At 39.1% G+C, this 20,952-nt stretch overlaps 1 protein-coding gene and 1 pseudogene across 1 annotated transcript; both read right to left on the bottom strand.

Annotated features, from left to right (window-relative positions):
• Positions 1-1,360: 1,360 nt before the first annotated feature.
• Positions 1,361-12,565, bottom strand: LOC121524863 (beta-1,3-galactosyl-O-glycosyl-glycoprotein beta-1,6-N-acetylglucosaminyltransferase 4-like). The gene is made up of 3 exons (XM_041810399.1): positions 12,405-12,565; positions 12,199-12,261; positions 1,361-5,407 (listed from the first exon to the last, which is right to left on the bottom strand). Exon 3 carries the CDS (start codon positions 5,404-5,406, stop codon positions 4,117-4,119), a length of 1,290 nt encoding a protein of 429 aa, XP_041666333.1. The 5' UTR covers position 5,407; positions 12,199-12,261; positions 12,405-12,565; the 3' UTR covers positions 1,361-4,116.
• A 2,326-nt stretch (positions 12,566-14,891) lies between these two features.
• Positions 14,892-18,746, bottom strand: LOC121525240 (annotated as a pseudogene).
• Positions 18,747-20,952: the final 2,206 nt, after the last annotated feature.

The raw sequence follows: 20,952 nt of genomic DNA, 5'->3' as shown, positions 1-20,952 counted from the left end.
TTTAGCTACATAGGTATGTTACCTTCAAAGCTTACACAGCTATATAGCCTCATTAGCTGAGATTTAGCTACAGAGCTACACAGCTTATGTTGGTTATATAGTTTTATTAGCTTTTGATTTAGCACCTTAGCGACTTTACCTACATAGCTTATGTACCTAACAAAGCTTCTTTAGCTTTAGATTTAGCTATGTTAGCTATGTTGCCTACATATCTTTCAAAGCTAACATAGTTTGGGTAGCTCTGTCTTTAGCTACATAGCCACTTTCCTTTACAGCTTTAAGTGGCTAACATAGCTTGGGTAGCTTTAGATTTAGTTAGGTAGCTATGTTACTTTCATAAGTTACGTAGCCAACATAGCCTGGGTAGCTTTATATTTGCTGCATAGCTACGCTGCCCACATAGCTGACACAGCTTAGGTACCATCACGTGAGCTCCCTTCACAACTTATCACCTACCATAACCTGCTACAACTGACATTGTTTACCTGTGGAAGGTTCCAGGTGTTTTCTAACCTTTCAAAGATAATAGGTTGGCCAGATTCCATGTTTATCATCTTGAAAAGCTCAGATCTGTATGTTTGTACCCAGTCCAGGACAGACAGTGTCATTTTAGGAGAATGAAGCAGTAGCTATTGGCGTGGTTTAGTAGTACTGCAAGCCATAAAACAATGGGCTTTGTCACCTCAAAGAATTTTTCAAAGGTTGGATGTGAAATATATATCATGCAATGGATATATAAAACAGTCTGTCTGGCCTATTAGGTTTCCACAGTCCTGTCTTTCCCCCGTCCCAACCCTTTTGGGAATAATTTGCAGGCACCAAATTCAGAATGTGTGCATATTAACAAATAATACAGCTTATCATTTTGAACCTTTAATACCTTGTGGTTGTGCTGTATTCAACTGAATGTGGGTTTAAAGGACTTAAAAATCATTGTGTTCTCTTTTTATTCAATTTCCCATCACGGCCCTACTTTTTTTTGGAACTGGCATTTGTAAATAATGTCCAGCATGCTGTTTTAGGTCCACTATGACTAGCAGGGTTTAGAAAGCACTAAAAACAGTTCATTCAGCTCTATGGTTAGGTTGACAACACCACAGATTATATTTAATAAATGTTTTAAACAGAAAATGTGAGGTGACTATGAAAAAAAACACACAATGTGTCTTTGTGCACCACTGAAAAAACTGAACTATACTCTGTGTCGCTGTGAGACTACATTGTCGGTGATTCATGAGCAGAAGGAATGCAGTTTGTACATGAATTGTACATTTTCATTGTTTGCTTTGTGTTGAGGCCACCCATGAGCTTCTGTTGTCCCCAGACACATCAATCAACAGAGTTAGATGACTTTTTCTACACCATACCACAGCAAACAATACACGCCTCCTTGTTCTTAAAACAGGCACAAATTCAAAGACCATCGCCAGTTAACTTACAGAAATATTTAATTGAATAACCAGCATTTTTTATTCTAAAATCAGTTGGTAAAAACTTTTTAAATATTCTTGTCTTGTCATAGTTCTATTTACTTTGTAGTAAAAACTCTGGATTGAAAGTGCTCACAATATGTAGTCATTGTTATTCTGGGGAAGAGAGATTATTCCATTTTATTATAAGTTTCATCTTGTGAAAACAACACAACACCACTGCTGCTGGACAAGGAATGACACTGAATTGGCACTTTGATTTTACACATGGACCAACTACTTCTCCCGCTTGGCTACAGTTAGTGAGAACCAGTATAATGAGGAAAGTAGGGCCGTCAGCTCTGCTGTGCCACTAGATATCCCAGAGAACTGTAAGTACCATACACGTTAGATGTCCGTGTGACTAATTCACACATTTTATTTTTTTACAAACCTTTCACAAGTACAACTGTGAGACCCTGCATCTGTCAGAACATAAGGGACGTACTTTACTGGCGCAATGTTTTAGAAGCTTTTTAAATACAGCTTTATTCATACGCAAAATATAATAGCTACATGTGTTCATGAAAAAAACACATTGCAAACATTACAGAGTGGGCTAGATAAAATAGTAAAAAAGGGCCCGATGTCTGATTCAAGATTAAATTATGTGTAGACCTGTTTCAGAAGTAGTTAGGCAAATGATGGCTTGCTTAGTTCAAGCTAACATAGCATCTCTAGCTACGTAGTTAATGTAACTGCTAGTGAGATGTGAGCAAATAAAGCATCAATAGCTTTAGATAAAGCGAATGAAGCTAAATTGATGCCACATTAGCATAAATGGGTCTATCTTTGGCAAATGTAGCATAAGCTAATGTAGCTATGTATCTTGGTTACATAGGTATGTTACCTTCATAGCTTACACAGCTATATAGCTTCATTAGTTTTAGATTTAGCTACATAAGCTGTGTACCAACATAGCTTATGTACCTAACAAAGCTTCTTTAGATTTAGCTATGTTAGCTACATGACCTACATATCTTACAACATATTTTAGGTAGATTTAGATAAAGCTAATAAGCTACTTTATCTTCATTGCTTACATAGCTAACATAGCTTGGGTAGCCTTAGATTTAACTATATAGCGATGTAGTTTTATAACTTACATAGCTAACATAGCCTAGGTAGCTTTGGATTTAGCTACTTAGCTACGTTGCCCACATAGCTAACATAGCTTACATAGCATTGATAGCTTTAGATTTAACCACGTCAGCTACTACCTACATAGCTTTTGTAGCTTTATTTTTAGCTATGTAGCTTTGTTACCTACTTATCTTACATAGCTAACATAACCTGGGTAGCTTTACATTTAGCTATGTAGCTGAGATACCTTTATATTCAACCACATTGCTACATTATCTTCATATCTTATGTACCTAACATAGCTAATGTAGTTGTTGATTAAGCTACATAGCTACATTACCTATGTGGACAAGCTTTATTGCTTAAAGCAGACTGTTCATTATGAAATGTTTTGTAATTAGATTGTGCAGGTTTTTTTACTTGTAACTTTTGGTGGCCTAACCTTTACCTTAACCCAAATTAAAAATCAATCCAATTTAATTTTGAAAGCTTAAGCATGTATTTCTGTTCTGATAGATGCAGCGTTTCACCTTCATGGTCTGCAAGGCGTCTGAGATCTGTGGTCTGCAGCCAGGAGCAAATATATCCTCCTCTCAACAACACCACATGATGTTTGTCCCCTTTTCATGTAACTTTTTGTCTCTAAGATACATTATGTAGAGTTAAAGCAGGGAGATGTCTATATTTATCTAAAGTCTGACTTTTCCTAAGTTGTACATATTTTTGAATTGAGGTCTTATATAATCTGAAATATTTCTACAAGAACTGTAACTGTGTTAACTGTAAAGGAATTTTTTTGTCATGGTGGCAAGGTCAATCACTCAAACTCATCCCCAATAATTTCCAACCTTCCCCACCAGCATTTCCAGGGAGTTTATACCAGCACTGCCCATCTCCACACCCTATTCTTTAATACTACTTCTTGCTCTGTATTGAGGACTCTGTTCATTAAAAACAGCATCTCATTCATTCATGAACATCGCATAATGAGGGAGAAAAGCAGTTAAAATGCACTTCTGCATTCAAGCTAGAAGCAACTCTAGAGTACATGCACATTCAAATACTTCCCTGTATCTTCTGCTCTAATGCATCTCAGATCACTCCAAGATAGTGCAGACCTTTGCAGTACAAACATATAAATATTTTTTAGAATGTACAAATTGAGGGCACCCTTTGCCACATATCTCTCCCCACTCTCTCCTGTTTCCAGCTCTATCCACTGTCCTCCTCCTATCGAATAAAGGCCTTAAAAAGGCCAAAAATAAACCTTAAAAAAATGTGCAAATTGTGTCACTTCTGATGTAAACAGAACTTCTGTCTTCAAATTATTCACATTTTAGTACCGTTTATTCACGCTGCCCTTGGCGTGCAAAGGCCTAATTGCATCATACTACTGAATGGCATGCTTCAGAGAAGGATTGAGAAGAGGGTTCACCACTGATTGTACTACTGTGAGGTATTTAAAAACTATGAAAACTCCCATTTAGAGACCATTTGAGTCCAAGCTGATGCATGTTGTTCAAAGGAACGCCATTTCTTGGCACCCCAATACTGTTTTTTTTGCCTAAACTTGTTGACAGGAAGAGGGTGATGTTGAGTGGAAAAACTTTTGCCTTTCCTCCAGCTTCTCCTCAAGGCACTGAATAGCAACAGGGTCCACGTTGGGGTCAAATTTATTGGCAAACCAGTGACCATAGTTCAGTAACCAGCGTATTTCTGCAGCACCAAAAACACAAACACTGCGGACGTGTTCTCCAGTGCATGGTGGGTAGACTGCCACCTCCTGGTATTCCCACTTTACCAGTCTGGTCTTACTCATCAGGTCGGTGATATCAGGGTGGGATCTGGGTATCTCCCCAGGTACACCTGGGATCCGCACAAGTGTGGCCCAGAAGTGTTCGTCTGGGGAGTAAGTGTCCTCTGACCAGTCGAGAAAATCCCTCACTACAGCTGAAGCGTTCATGAAAACTATAAAATCTCGTGACAGGATAAAGTAGGCGCTACCAGTGAACATCTCGATACCATGTGGAGGCGGTGCCTTTATCTGTTCTGTTGCTTCTTGCCATTTCCCTAAATCAGGATTGTCTCTCAGCTCGTGGTGGAATGTAAACCTTTCCTTTTTGACATCAGTAGGTTGACACGTCTCCAGCATGTTCGCCCCGTTCAGCTTCTTGAGTTCTGACACCAGCTCGATGTTGGTCCTGAGAGGAAAATCCTGACCGCAGAGGTTGATGACATACTTCCACTGGACGTCCGATCTCAGAAGGTCTGACAGACAGTGGAGATCAGCTTTCAGTCGAGTCATGCTGGCATAGTAGACCACTTCTCTCTTTGTGGCGATGAAAACATTAGGTAAACACTCAGCTAAGTCTTTCATGGCTGAGATAAACTGAGCAGAGGACTTTTCATCATAGTGGATGCAGTAGATGTTCGAGGGTGAGTAGATGGCCCTGAGCAGTCTCTCCACCATCCATGCATTTTTATGCACAACCAGAGAATAAGCCAAAGGAAATTCTCTCTCCTCCTCTGACGCACACACATCATCATAACCTCTCATCCTGATGAACAGCGAACAGTTTGATGTGACAGCAGACAGACTTTCATCCATGTCTTGAACAAGCTCAGTCCTTCTGACGATCAGTGATTTCCCCACTTCCACCGGGTCCATGTCATACACAGCTTCACATTTCACATCATACTTGTTAAAAGTCTGAATCTGCAGAGGTGGAGGTAGCCATTCAGGGGTGTAGCTGTACTTCACAGTGACCAACAGCAGCACACAAAGACCCAGCAGGGACAGCAGTGAAGGGATGAACTTTCTTCTGAGTCTCAGTAATGCACCTGATGGACTCATTCTGCAGGGAGAGAGAACAGGATGAGAAGAAGAAAGAGGACAAGCTTCATATTTGGTTTTATCAAAGGTATACTCAGGCCAGTGTTGACTTTGAAATAATCTAGAAAAGACAGTATGGTTTGGAATCTAGAGTTCCCCAGTAAGCTCCCTTTGTGTTTGGAGGGGATAGCTTGACATACAAAATGTTAGGATATTGTGCTGCTGCCTGAGATTCAGGATTGAGAAGTTTTCTATGACTGTGACTGGAGAAGGTGTAAACAAATGTTACAGTAGGAATGTGAGGCCAGATTTGACTGTTTTGCGAGGGTAGGAAATGATAAATCTAGCTCAGTAGGACAGAATCCGATTGTCAGTATAGGATTAGGTGGTATAGAATTTTTAATACTCTGAAACATTATAATTATTATATTATTATTATAATTATTATTATAATTATAATTTTTTTGGTCTTGTATCAATTAGCTAACAGTTCAAGATACTGCTCAGTGTTACCCCAACCATATTTTCCATTTACATGCGCTCTATTCTCAATCATTTTCGTAAATATATCCATTGTTACGCTGATGATACGTAACTTTATTCCTCTATCACACTTGGGGCCAGATCTACAAAGATCCCAATTTGCGTGTACTAATTTACGTGTGCAATCTAGAATTTCGCGTTTGGGGTTGGACCGCGGTTTGCGGGTGATTTACTAAGAGTGAATGCGCAAATGACAAGAGGTGCAAATGTGTTGGAGACACGCCCATTTTCATGAGGGTTTTGCATGTTTCATGGTTTGCAGCATGTTGAGTTTGGAGAGCCGAACGTGCAAAATGAAATGAGCCGTTAAAGTAACAAGCTGTACATGTAACCTAAGTCGAAAAACAGGAAAATTAAATAAATAAGCAGCAGCTACGACTGTAGACAGTAGGGAGTATTCCGGCTGGGTTTCTGGATGTGGACGCTGAGTGTGCGTCAGGGAGAAGAAAAAGAGTTTTCCCTGTTGGATTATGTTTCCTGGAATTGGGTGAAATCGTCTTGTTTTTGTATTTTTTACCTGGTAGACCAGTCATTAGCACTCAATCGCATATTTTTGCTTTTTGGGGGTTTTTGCTGTGTGGATTTATTGTGTTTTTTGGAGGAGACTGGTGGATTACAGACTTTTGCATCACAGACATTTAAAAAAATAATTAAAAGACACTTAAAAGTGCTTGGATAAGGACTAGGTTGCTATTTTCGTTAGATTTAGACTTTTAGTTTATTATGAAATTATAAAGCCTGAGATAAAATCTTTAATTTTGTTGTGACCTACTTTTCATGTAAGTTTACACATGACGTGTGCTTATGTTCTAGGGAGGTGTTAATTAAATGGGAAGCGTTTTAAACTCATTACGTTCTCTTGAGAGATTTATTGATTATATTTATTCAGAGTTGTTGTTTATTGCATTTCGATATATATTCTTTATTTAAAAGGTTTTCTATTTTCCTTAAAAATCCCCCCTTGTGTGTGTTAACCAATAGCTTGAGAAAAGTTAAGTGTTACAACTTCACACAGAACATTGGCAAGAACAGCAAGAGAACAGATCTCCAACCAGGTTGTTCAGGTAAAGTCAAACTAAAATACACAGCAAAATTACAGCGTTCATTTAACTCATAGAGTTAAATTTAACACTTTAAACATGTCTTGATTGGTCCAGACATAGAGTTAACTGACACGTTTAAAGTGTTAAACGTTTACAGTATGACAGAGCTGCAGTAACTCTTGATCATCTGTGGTAAGGTAGATGTCCTCTGGCATGGACAAAGCAGAGAGTCAACCTTATAAAAAGGCAATTCATTCTGATAAAGCATACGCACTATGCTTTTTTAGGAACACCTTAAGTCACAGACGGGAACTCTAACTTAGTGGATAACTTCCCTCATGATGCAAATGTGTCTCATGTGAAAAATAACAATCAGGAACATGAGGAAAAAATGACTTGCTGGTACAGCAAGGAACATTCAAACACAACTAAAGACATGTAAAACACATCTAAAAACTCTGCCCAATGCGGCGCTGGTAGTCTTCTGGTTGGGCAAAGCTTAGATCGATTGACAGTTTACAGAGATGATCTAACGCTGGTGGATCAATACTCTAAAATGTTGACCACTGAGATATCAACATTCCAGTTTTTCATTAACGTGATGTGGAATCAATCTTATGTGCTACTGTGTATTCAATAGAGGTTACTTTCCACCCCTGCCTGAGTCTCACAGCTAGGAATCTTAATCCTTTAGTTAAGAAACTTTTGATCTGGACTTATGTCAAGTAAAAAAGGTTATCCAGTCTTGTTTTTATCAGCTGAGAAATGCGGCCAAGGTCAAGTCGCTAACTTTACCCAAAGACTTGGGGAATCTCATTCATGCTTTTATTTCCTTCTGTTTAGATTACTGCAGCTCATTATAAAACTGTTTCAGCCATGAATGAATTCCCTGCCTCTGCCAAACACAGAGGCATGGCTTTAAACAGGAAACCAAAAAGTGTCACAAAAATGTTAAATATAAGAACCTTTTTGTAGTGGTATGTTTCTGACTTTAAAATGAAAAATGTGTTTTTTTGTTCCAAAAATAAACCAATCCCCTTTTATTTTTCATTATTTTAGAGCGGCCTTAATAAAAAATGTCATAAATTTTGGTCGATTCATAGATAAGGAGGCGGTAGTGGGTTCTGACTGTATGCTAGTTGAGAACCACAGTTTTAACTATTTCCATTTGTGTTGCACCCATGTAAGGTGAAGTAAAAGTACCCTTGAGTATCCTGTCTGATAAAAAAGGACTCTGTTGGAGTGCCACAGGTTAGGAGAGCACAGATACTGCCTTTGTCTTGTGATAAAAGCCTTTAAAACATAACCAGCCTAGTCTTGCATCATAATTGAGCGTCTCCTCTTGTTCACAGGACATCGGTGTAATGAAACATTGACCACCTATCATGTTTGAAAACTGTATTATACATTACAAGAAGCAGTTCCGACCAAGTACTTGCCAGTGTGCATGCACAGACCTGGCATGTAGACTCTGTGCTTCTACAACTCTTTCATTTACTTCTTAAGACGGTACTTTGAGTCTTAAAAACAACATTCATGTTTATTACAGCAGTGCTGGAAGTGATTTATAGCTACAGTGTTTTTTTACACACCCTGTTTTGTCTCATGTTTTCTCTCCCTCTCTGCACAATGGCAGTGCCCATTTTTTTCTTCACTTTTTCGTACTTTTTTGCTTCTTGTACTCTGTTTTTGCCTCTTTTTTTTTTTTTTACCCATTTTCTTTCTTTATTAACCACTTTTGGCCACTTTTTTGCCCATTACAGCAACACCTTTTTGCAACTTTTTGTCCATTTTAGCCTGTTTTTCCTGCATTTAACCCATTTTTGCTGGTTTTTTTTAGCCAGTTCTTGCCAATCTCTGCTTATTTCTTGACAGTTGTTGTCTTTTTATGCCACTTTCTGCCCATGTTTTGTCACTTTGAGCCCATTTTTGCCCAATTATGCCACTTTTGAAAAACTTTTGCATTTTCCCACTTTTAACCCATTTTCCATTGGTTGTTTTAGCCATCTTTCCCAATTTGCCACTTTTTTTGGCAACTTCTCACCCATTTTGACACTTGTTACTCATTTTCTGCCCTTTTTTGCATTGCTTTTTGCCAGTACTTTTTACCACCTCACCCCATTTTGCCACTTTTACTAATTTTTGCCGCTTTTTGACACTCTTGACCAATTCATGACAGTTTTTAAGTATATAACCCATTCTTGCCACTTCTCAGACTGGAGCGAAGGTTCATCTTTCCAACAGAACATCGGTCCTAAGCACACAGCCAAGTGTTGACAGAATTGACTTTCAGGTGTTATTGAATTATTTTCATTAAAAAAATCAATTAGTCTCAATCCCAGTTTAATTATCAGTTGAATTTTTTAACTTTGGAATATTTAACCAAAGTCGAGTTTAACAAGACAAATGTTTTATTTGATTTCTTATGCTGTAATTAAGCTTCTCTAGTTTTGTATGTGCACGTCTATAAATAGACCATGGTTGCTGCTGCACCCGCAGAACTGAAACCTTGCTCAGAAGAAGTGTGAAGGCCAAAAGGCACAGTGAGGCTTCTTCTGTAAGCGTTGCATCACCATCTTAGAAAGACAGTGAAAGACAAAACAACAAGAGACTTTTCAGGTGAACTTCTGAGCTCTCCATTTCTTCTGACCTGGTGAACTACTGAACTCTTAGCTTCCGTGACCTTGCTGAAACCTCAGTTTCTGCAAACTTGGGAACTTTGTCCAACTTAAAGGGACAGGACTTTTCATGACAATACATCAGCAAAACCAGGTATAAAAAGGGGCCCTAAGTTGCTCATCGGGTCTCTTGCAGACTCCAACCTGTTGGCTCTATCGACGTGCCCAAGTTCTTCAGTCCTGAGAACTTCTGTGGGCGATCGGTGATAACTCCTGTCTGTGAACAAATCTGTTAAGGGCACTAAATGAAACCAAAAGCTATCTTTTGTGGTTTTAACACTTGAGTTTTTTGACTATTGGGAATTTTTGGTACCTATTTTCTTCTGTTGAACCAATATGTGTTTTTTTTTTTTTGCTTCTTTGATTCTTACATCATTTTTCATCCATGGAATCATTCAAAAATGTTTATGTAATCCATTTTTATTGGTGATAAATCGACTTTTACATGTAATCTGTTAAATCTGACAACTTGATTATTGATGATTTGACACATTTCTGACTGAGCTGCAAATGAAATAAAAAGGGTTTTTGAAACTATATCTTAGACTCTGGTGGGATTTTGTCTCTAAATTTGCTGGAGTAACCTTACACACTTTGAAGTATATAAATTATTTCTTTTTCTTGTGGGATTATTGAGGATGCTTTCAGGAGGGTTTTTTCTTCGGTCCACACAAAGACCCCGTAGGTGAGTCTCACGAGTCGACTCGGCTTTTCTCTCTACTTTTCTAAAGTACAGCAGACACATTTACACACATTTAAGGGGGGTTGGTTAGCAGTAAAGATATATTAAGCTCTGAATTCTCGTAGCCTGTGAGCGACAGGAAACCACGAACCCTAACACTACAGCACATACGAGTGAGTTAGCTGCAGATTGAGTCAGACAGGATTAAAACAGTCCTTGTAACTTTTCAATACTCAGTATTTTATCCTGGATCTCGTAACAAGACCCAGACCTGGACCCAACCGATTGGAGAGATCTGAAGAGGGTGTGGACCAACACTCCCCATGAAACTCGATGGAGCTTGAGACATTCTGCTCAGAGGAATGGGAGAAACTGCCCAAAAATAGGTGCGCCAAGTGTGTAGCATCATCATTCAAGAAGACTTAAGGCTGTAATTTCTGCCAAAGAGGCTACAACAAAGTATTTAGCAAAGGCTGAGAATACTTATGTACATGTTATACTTGTGTTTTTTTACTTTTTATACATTTGCTAAATTTTCAAACAAACATTTATCACTTTGTCATTGAGGGCTTTTGTGTAAAATGAATTGAATCCAGTATGGAATAAGGCTGTAACACAGAGGTGTCAAACTCAACCACAGCAGGGGCCGTAATCTGGATTTAGGTCTAAGCTGAGGGCCCAACAGGGTCAACATTTAACCATAAACTGTCAACCTTGTTTTCACAGGAGAAAAACTGATGATAAATGATTTTGACAACAAAAAAATCAAAATGATAAGTTTAAAGGCTCAAATTCTGAGATAAAATGTTAAAATATTAGTTTAAACGGTCAGACCGCAAAACTAGAAATTAAAATAATAATTTCAAAAGGCAAATATATGAGATAGAAAGTAAAAATAATGAGTTTAAAGGTCAAAATATGAGATAAAATACAGAATCATGAGTTTAAAGTGTCGAAAACTGGATTACAAACAAAGTTAGGAGTTGAAAACGTCAATATGAGATTAAAAAAAACAAAATGTTGAGTTTAAAGGGTCGAGATATAAATTAAAATTTAATATTGTGAATCTAAAAGGTCAAAATATGAGATGAAATTATAAATTATGAGTTTAAAAAGTCAAATATGGGATTAAAAGTCAAAGTTATGAGTTTAAAAGGGCAAAATATGAGATTCAATTTGAAATTATGATCTTGAAATTTCAAAATGTCACTTGAAATTTGAATCTAAAAGTTCACAATATGAGATAAAAAGTCAAAATGCTAAGTTTAAGACAGAATTTTGAAATGCAAATTAAAAATATTACATGAAAACACAAATTAATTTCTCTCTCTCATTCCTTACTTTCTATCTCATTATTTTTACTCTTTACTTTTTCAAAATTAACGATTTAACAAAGGATATTTTAAATCTTCAAGGTTAAATTTACATTTCTATACTGGGGGAAACCTCTGGGCCAGTTCTAATTAAACAAACTGCATCACGGCCGGATTTGGTCCCCGGGCCTTGAGTTTGACACCCCTGCTGTAACATAACAAAATGTGGAAATGTGAAGCGCTGTGAATGCTCTCTGGACGTCTGCATGTTCCTTCTTTTTTAAAGGTTATGTCACGTTCAAGAAACTGCCAGAGATTTTAAAAAAGACAGAAACACATTTAATAAAAGCTGATTGAACTTACTTTTTAAAGCTTGATTTTTTTTAAATTCCAAAGACTCTGCACCACAATCAGGAGAATTATAAAAGGGAAAGTGTTTTCGTACTCATTTTTTTCGTGTTATAAAAATGCTGGAAAGGAAATTCACTCTGGCGATGACAGGAAAACGAAACTTTTGATTTCAGTTATTTCGAAATGATCAGGTTTATGCTCACCTGGATGTACTCAGGCATGGACTGCTCTGCTGTGCGTCTTTCAGTCGGTTTCACCGCCAGACCCTAAAAGTTTGACACATTTAACACACAGCTCTGTACTTTAAATCTTCTTCACCATAAATATGTCCAGCAGAGTCGTGATAAATGTTAAGAAAAACACACTTTGCCGTAGTGGATGTTGGGAAAACAAATTAAGGAAAACTCACCGATTTTAGAAGAATTATGTCTCCATCTTTTTACGCACAACTGATGCACCATCTATTGAAGATATCATCCTGAGCCACAGCACCATTAACTGCATCCAGAGATAATATTTGTTAAATCTTTATCTAGAATTTTATCCGGCTACTTCACGGGCTACTGTGCGACCTCTGTCGCATGCGTATTGAGGATCAAAGGAGCGGACTTCGCTCTGATAAACCAACCCGGAAAGACGAGGGAGTGGCGAAAAGGAGAGGCCAGATGTGCTAATGACACAAAACAAAAGGTGCAGAAATTATTCACACGGATTGCTATGAACGCCAGTGCTCATCAAACGTCTTAAAATACACCGAAAGAAAGATGGTAGAAGAGTTGGAGCTGTGCGTAAAACCGCACACGTTCTGCGCAGACCAGACTACCCCTGCAGCTGATTTCAAAGGATGGATGAATAGAAACCATGTGCAGTCATCTGACCTGAATTCATTCAAAGATAAGAGTTAAGGAACATGTGGCTCTTTGATGAGGTTGTCTGTTACAGTGGCATTCCTACGTTTCTACCTATACAGTCCGTCTGTGGCTGAGACTCTGATAGAGAAACATAATCAGTAACACCTGCAAGTAACTAGATCCGGTTAATCTAGTAATGACGGTGAAAAAGTGACGTTCACAGCCACTAAAATCCTCGCTGACTGTTCATGCTACATGAAGGATTGGGTTTGTAAAACCAGAGAGAAGAGGAGAAACAAAGGTAAGGGTGTCATTACCATTCACTTAAGACAGGATTTCTTTTTATTAATTATATTTGCCTGAATGAAACAAATTGTCACCAAAGTGCACCTTTAGCACTCCTATGGAAGATTAACAGGATAACATGCCTTCTAGGGTGTCCTCAAAGTTGTCATTAATATGAGAAAAGCCCTCTTTGGTCCCTTCTAAGCAGACTAAATGCAATACATTTGCATCTTGGCACCCTTTAAGTGGAGAAATATGATAAAGTACCCTCTTTGGTGGCCTGTAAGTTGACAGAATTTGTGCAAAGGCCTTCTTTGGCAACCTGTAGATGAACAAAATTTGACATAAGGCCCTCTGTGGTGCCCTCCAAGTGGACTAAATTTGAAAAAGAGCCATTGTTGGTGCCCTCTTAGCAGACCAAACTTTATAAATTTGCCTCTTGGTGCCCTTTAAGTGAGCAAAATCTGATAAATTACCCTCTACGATCCCCTCTAAGCAGATTAAATGTGATACATTTGCTATTTTGTGCCCTCTAAGTGGATATGATTTGATAAAGTGCCTTTGTTGGTGACCTCTAAAGGGCCCTCTAGGCAGACAATAGCTGGGTTTCCATTATACTTGGAAACGCGCAAAATCGAAATAGTGCAATAAAAAACTGGCAACAGAAACACCTCAATTTCGAAAAAAAAAACCCTAAAATATTGCTAAAAAGTTTTCACACCTTCATGAGGAGGTTTTTCAGGCGTTATGATATAGAAACATATCGCAAAAGTGTAATTGAAACACTTTTTCCGCATTTACAAGTCACGGGACGTGAAGTATGGTGTCACATGACCAGTCACTCTGAGACAACATGGCGCGGTTCGTGTGGACAGAAGGAGAGACGAGACTTTCTTGACATCATACTTATACCCTTATGCGTGGCTTTTGCCATACAAATGGACTTTACCTCTGAACTATCATCCGTTGCCTTCGTCTTTTGTTCAAAATTATCAAGGCAACCGCCATAGATGTAACCAAAACTGTACCAACACGCAACAGGTTTTGAGCATCAAGCTTCCCTGTAGCGGGTTCACGCAAGATGAGATTTTACGAGAATTGCAAGGCCTATGCCCAAAACTCCCTTCAATGGGAGCACATTCAAAGCGCAATTGTACTTAATCGAAATTTCAGAAATATCGCTTTTATTTTGTGAAAAACTGTAATGGAAACCCAGCTACTGTGGTCAATTTTCCTCTTCACACCCTCTAAATGGACAAAACTTGAAGAAAAAGCACTCTAGCGTGTCCTCTTTTTGGGCAAAATTTGGCAAAAGGCACTGTTTGGTGCCTCTAAGTGGACTAAATTTGATAAAATGCCCTCTTTAGTTCCTTTTGATTGGACAAAATTAATAAAGCACCCTCTTTGGTTCCCTCTAAGCAGTTAAAATGGGATAAAATTGTCTCTTAGTGCCCTGTAAGTGGACAAAAATTTTTCAAAAGGCCCTTTTTGGTGCCTCCTTATTGGCTAAATTTGATAAGGTGCTTTATCAGTTTGCATCCTGTTGCCCTGTAACTGGACTAAATTCGATAAAATGCCCTCTTTGGTTCCCACTAAGAACTCAAGATGTGATTTATTTGCTTCTTAGTGCCCTCTAATTGGACAAAAATTGTGAGAAGGCCCTTTTTGGTGCCCTGTTTCTTTCATTGTACATGAAAAGATCAGAGACATTTCATTTTCTTATTTGAATTAAACTCAAGTAGATGACATCATTTGTTGGATTAACAGACATAAAGCTTCCTTATATCCTCCAGCTTCTCCTCAAGGCACTGAATAGCAACAGGGTCCACGTTGGGGTCAAATTTATTGACAAACCAGAAGCCACAGTTGTGTAACCAGCGAATTTCTGCTGCTCCAAAAACTCAAACAGCTCGGATGTGTTTCTCAGTGCATTCTGGATACAGGCATGCCTCTTTGTATACCCACTTTACCAGTCTGGTCTTACTCATCAGGTCGGTGATGTCAGGTTGGTATCTGGGTATCGCCCCAGGTACACCTGGGATCCGCACAAGTGTGGCCCAGAAGCGTTCGTCTGGAGAGAAAGTGTCCTCTGACCAGTCGAGAAAATCCCTCACTACAGCTGAAGAGTTCATGAAAACTATAAAATCTCGTGACAGGATAAAGTAGGCGCTACCAGTGAACATCTCGATACCATGTGGAGGCGCCTTTATCTGTTCAGTTGCTGCTAGACATTTCCCAAATTCAGAATTGTCTCTCAGCTCATGGTGGAAGTTAAACCTTTCCTTTTTGTCATTAGTAGGTTGACGTGTCCAGCATGTTCGCCCCGTTCTGACACCAGCTTGATGTTGGTCCTGAGAGGAAAATCCTGACCGCAGAGGTTGATGACATACTTCCACGGGACGCCTTTAGGTAAACACTCAGCTAAGCCCTTCATGGCTGAGATAAACTGAGCAGAGGACTTTTCATCATAGTGGATGCAGTAGATGTTCGAGGGTGAGTAGATGGCCCTGAGCAGTCTCTCCACCATCCATGCGTATTTATGCACAACAAGAGAATAAGCCAAAGGAAATTCTCTCTCCTCCTCTGATGCGCACACATCATCATAACCTCTCGTCTTGATGAACGCTGGACAGTTTGATGTGGCAGCAGACAGACTTTCATCCATGTCTTCAACAAGTTCAGTCCTTCTGATCATCAGTGATTTCCCCACTTCCACTGGGTCCATGTTGTATATGGCTAAACAGTTCACATTGTACTTGTGAAAAGTCTGAATCTGCAGAGGTGGAGGTAGTGATTCAGAGATGTCGTTGTACCTCACATCGGCTGACCACAGGAAAAACAGAATCAACAGAGACAGAATACAAAAGGGTAGCTTTCTTCCGAGTCTCAACAGGAACCGTCTTTTACTCATTCTGTGGGCAGAGAGAAAACAAAGACATAAGAACAACCGAAACCAAGACTCAGGGTTTTCATTGAAATAATGGTTAAACAAAGTTGACAGAATCTAGAAAGACTGAGACACCATGTTTGGGTCTAGTCTAGTAAACATTCACAGATCCACCTTATTTCTGGGGGCTCTACTGTGGATTGATGAAACTTCCAGTGACAGCGGATGTGGGACAATGACTTTCTCCTGGTGGCTAACCAAAGTGGCTTATCACCAACAATGGTTGTTTTGAAAGGAATACATCCTCAATTTCTCAATCATTGCTTCTTTTTAAAAGTCTGGGTCTGAGCACATTTATATTTGAATTAGGGCTGAAACGATTCCTCGAATTATCCAAGTGATATGATTTTAAAAAATATTCCAGGCAAATTATCTGCCTGGCTTTGCTTAAATCAGTCCTGTTTCCATATATGTCCATGCTGTAATCTTGGACATCGTGCACTGTGTTACATGGCATGCTGTGTTTCGCACAGACAGCTGTTTGTGTGGCACAGTGCACTTGTTTATGCTGTTACTATAACTTAACATGCATGATTTGAGGCGTGAAAATCACGGGGGAAGAGAAGATCATGCAGTGAAGTTTACAGGCACTCCTCCTGCGTTTTTACGCATCCACTGGCCGTGGCTTCATGGCAGATATGGCACTACGCCTGCACCGGTGAATCTACGCAGATCTCCGAGTTTAAGCGCTGCCTGCATGACTCGCTGGTGTGAGGCATCGCTCAGTTTGTGTCTGCAGACTTCAGAGGATTTCATAAACTTCTTTGATTGACCCGACAGTTTCACAGAACACAGCCAGGCTTCACGATTCAAGTCCTGTTTTGGTGCTTTCCCTCTCTCTCTTTAAATTATTTAATTTCAGCGCACTGACGTCTTGATTCCAGCGTATTTTTCAAAAAGTTTCAGCATCCTGAATAACTTGATGAGATTAATATTGACAATGAATTGACACCAATTAAACAGAAACACACTATTGCCACAGACAGACGGAGACTACATAGGTCAAAGTTCATCATCATACAGTCAGGATTCAACAGATCACAGAAGAAGTTTTATCCCTTAAAATGAGTTCTCCAGGTCAGTGGATGGTCTCAAAATGTCAGATTATTATGGTGGATGAACTCACAAACAAAAATGTGCAAAAATTTAAAGGGAACACTCTTTAAAAAATCGACCATATTTCTGTAATCTAATCACCTTTCAGACATCATCAGACCGCTGTGTGAATGATGGAGCTTTATTCTTGTTATAATGTGAAACATGACATGAAATAAGCAACTAAAGATACAGGTCAGAATGCATTTTGTTATAAGAGCAAAGTATTCCTTTTAACTCCTCCTTGAACCATCCCATCACCTTAACAAGGTGGAGGGATTTCTGTGTACCTCCAGGTACTTTTCAGAACATTAGAATATTACATAAGATCAATAAAAAAGAATATTTTAAACAGAAATGTCAGGTTTCTGAAAAGTATGCTCATTTCTATGCACTCAATACGTGGTCAGGCCTCCTTTTGCATGAATTACTGCATCAATGCGGCATGGCATGGAGGCGATCAGCCTGTGGCACTGCTCAAGTGTAATGGAAGCCCAGGTTGCTTTGATACAGCCTTCAGGTCATCTGCATTGTTGGGTCTGGTGTGTCTCATCTTCCTCTTGACAATCCCCCATAGATTCTCTATGGGGGTCAGGTCAGGCCAGTTTGCTGGCCAATCAAGCACAGTAACACCATGGTCACTGAACCAGCTTTTGGTACCTTTGGCAGTGTGGGCAGGTGCCAAATCCTGCTGGAAAATGAAATCAGCATCTCCATGAAGCTTGTCAGCAGAAGGAAGCATGAAGTGCTGTAAAATGTCCTGGTAGATGGCTGCGTTGACTGTGGATTTCAGAAAACAGGATTCGTCTGTGCGTAGTGGCTCTGGATGCGCTGACTCCAGCCTCAGTTCACTCCTTGTGAAGCTCCCCCAAATTCTTGAATGGATTTTGCTTGACAATCCTCTCAAGGCTGCAGTTCTTTCTTATGCTGGTGCACTTTTTCCTACCACACTTTTTCCTTCCACTCAACTTTCTATGACTATGCCTGGATTCAGCACTCTGTGAACAACCAGCTTCTTTAGCAATGACCTTTAACTCTCCTTGTGGAGGGTGTCTGACTGTCTTCTGGACATCTGTCAAGTCTGCAGTCTTCCCCATGATTGTGTAGCCTACTGACCCAGACTGAGAGACCATTTCAAGGCTCAGGAAACCTTTGCAGGCGTTTGGAGTTCATTAGCGGATTAAGGTGTGACACCATGACTTTCCAATATGAACTTTTTCACAATATTCTAATTTTCTGAGACACTGAATTTGGGGTTTTCATCATCTGTAAGCTGTAATCATCAACATTTCAAGAAATAAAGGATTGAAATATTTCACTCAGTGTGTAATGTGTCTATATAATACTGTATGTGGGTTTCACTTTCGGAAATGAGTGACAAAAAATATTGAACTTTTTCATGATATTCTAATTGTTTGAGATGTACCTGTAATCTGAAATATTTCTCCAAGAAATTGTCATTACTTTTAACTGTAAAGGGATTTTTGATTGTCATGATGGCAAGGTCAGTCGCCCAAACTCATCCCCATAATTTCGAACCTTCCCCACCAGCATTCAGCTCAGCGCTGCCCATCTCCACAGCCTATTCTTTAATACTTCTTCTTGTTTTGTATTGAGGACTCTGTTCATTAAAAGCTACATCTCGTTCATTCATAAATGTCTCATAATGAGGGACAAAAGCTGTTAAAAGTGCACTTCTAAATTCAAGCTAGAAGCTACTCTAGAGTACATACCTATTCAAATACTTCCTTCTATCTAATGCTCTAATGCATCTCAGATCACTCCAAGATAGTGCAAAGTGTACTGCAGACCTTTGCAGTACAAACATTTTTTTAGAATGTGCAAATTGTGTCACTTCTGATGTAAAGAGAATTTCTGCCTCCAAATTATTCACATTTTAGGACCGTTTATTCACGCTGCCCTTGGTATGCAAAGGCCTAATTGCATCATACTACTAAATGGCATGCTTCAGAGGGGATTGAGAAGAGGGTTCACCACTGATTGTACTACTGTGAGGTATTTAAAAACTATGAAAACTCCCATTTAGAGACCATTTGAGTCCAAGCTGATGCATGTTGTTCAAAGGAACGCCATTTCTTGGCACCCCAATACTGTTTTTTTTAGTCTAGACTAGGGCTGTCCAATTTGGGGCCCGTTGGCCAACTTTGGACCGCAAGTGATTATTTGTGGCCTGCTTTTTGATTTTTTTTTTTTTTTTTTCCAATGATCATTTTCCCACCGCCAGCAGTCTAAATATTTCTTTCAATATTTATTTATTGTTGCCCTTCCTCTCCTGACCACAAATTAACATTGTGTTACATTGGGGATAGGGTGGCACTGTTGAGCTCCTGTCAGCTCAGATCTGGAAGCCCATGACCAGAGAGTGAGTCAGTGAGAAGATGCTGGGGTCAAGCTGGGGTCATGGCAGAGATGGAGCATGTGAGGCAATGGCACACTGATAAGAGAAAGTTTAAAAATAGCTGGGAACATGAGTACTTTTTTAATAAAAATTGATTATAAAGGCAGTATGCCTAATTAGTATTTGCGCCATATAGATGTTCAGTACTTTCATGCTGTGAAACACAATAAAGAATAGTGTTACTCATTTCAGAATTACTTTGTATGAGTTTTTATTTTGCACAGTTATGCTATAGGCATATTTAATTTCATGCATTTTTAGCCCGCGACCCTCTACCCTGATTAATTTTTGGCCCTTCACTGAAAAGAATTTGGGCACCCCTGATTTAGACCTTTCACAAATAGAAAGAATAAAGCAAAAAAATACAGCAAAGATGAGCCAGGACTGTTGAGCAGCTGAGTCCAACATTGGACAAGAATGGGACAACATTCCTCTCCCAAAACTCCAGCAACTGGTCTCCTCACTCCTAGATGTTTACAGACTGTTGCCGAAAGGAGAGGGGATGCTACACAACGGTAAACATGGGTCCATCCCTACTGTTTTGAAACGTGCTGCTGCTGTCAATGCAGAATGAGCTCAGTGGTAAAATGTCTCATTTTCACATCTGATCTGTTGTTTATGTTCTATTGTGAATGAAATATGGGTTTATGAGATTTACAAATCATTGCATTCTATTTTATTCATGTTACACGGCGCCCCAAAGCCATAACTGCTGAGATGAAACTGGCAGTTCATGACTGGTATTCAGTAAAATGAAAATAATGTCATTTTTTAGTGCATCCGACAGTATTCAAAGTGCCTCACTTTTGTTTTTACAGCCTCTTTCAAAATGGATTAAAATCAGAATTCTACACACAGTACCCTGTATTGTGTGTCAAAGAAGTTTGGAACCAGGACTCTTCCTAGAGCTGGCCACCCACCAATGTCAAACCCAGAGAATGGGCCTTCCCATAATTTGATTTATTGATGATTTTAGTGCATGTTTGTTGGATTATTAGCATTGGTGCTAGCATCCTGGCTAACATTTATTTCATTTTGGAGCTGAAAAGTGTGTCAATCTGTTTATGGGTTCTAATATTGGAATGATTTATTCATGGTATTTTTTTAGACACTCTCACCTTTTTTCCATCCATTGTTGCCACATCTTTTTTGTGCCTTCTTACCCATTTGTGCAGCTTTCTACCAAGTTTTGCCAATTTTATCCCATTTTCTTTTTTTTTTCACACATTTCTGACACTTTTTTTTACTACTTTTTGCCCGTATTTGTTTTCTTTTTTTGCCACGTTTTGCACATTTCTGCAACCTCTTTTTTAAATGTCACGTGTTATGCAAAATACACTTTTTCAGGCTTTTTCTAACA

Source organism: Cheilinus undulatus, linkage group 17 (genome assembly GCF_018320785.1).
Source record: "Cheilinus undulatus linkage group 17, ASM1832078v1, whole genome shotgun sequence".
Lineage (NCBI taxonomy): Eukaryota > Metazoa > Chordata > Actinopteri > Labriformes > Labridae > Cheilinus > Cheilinus undulatus.
Note: the sequence above shows the minus strand (reverse complement) of the source record. Positions and strands in the feature narration are given on the sequence as shown.

Excerpts from the sequence above, each read along its gene's own strand:
- LOC121524863 (XM_041810399.1), bottom strand. The coding sequence starts at position 5,406 with ATGAGTCCATCAGGTGCATTACTGAGACTCAGAAGAAAGTTCATCCCT.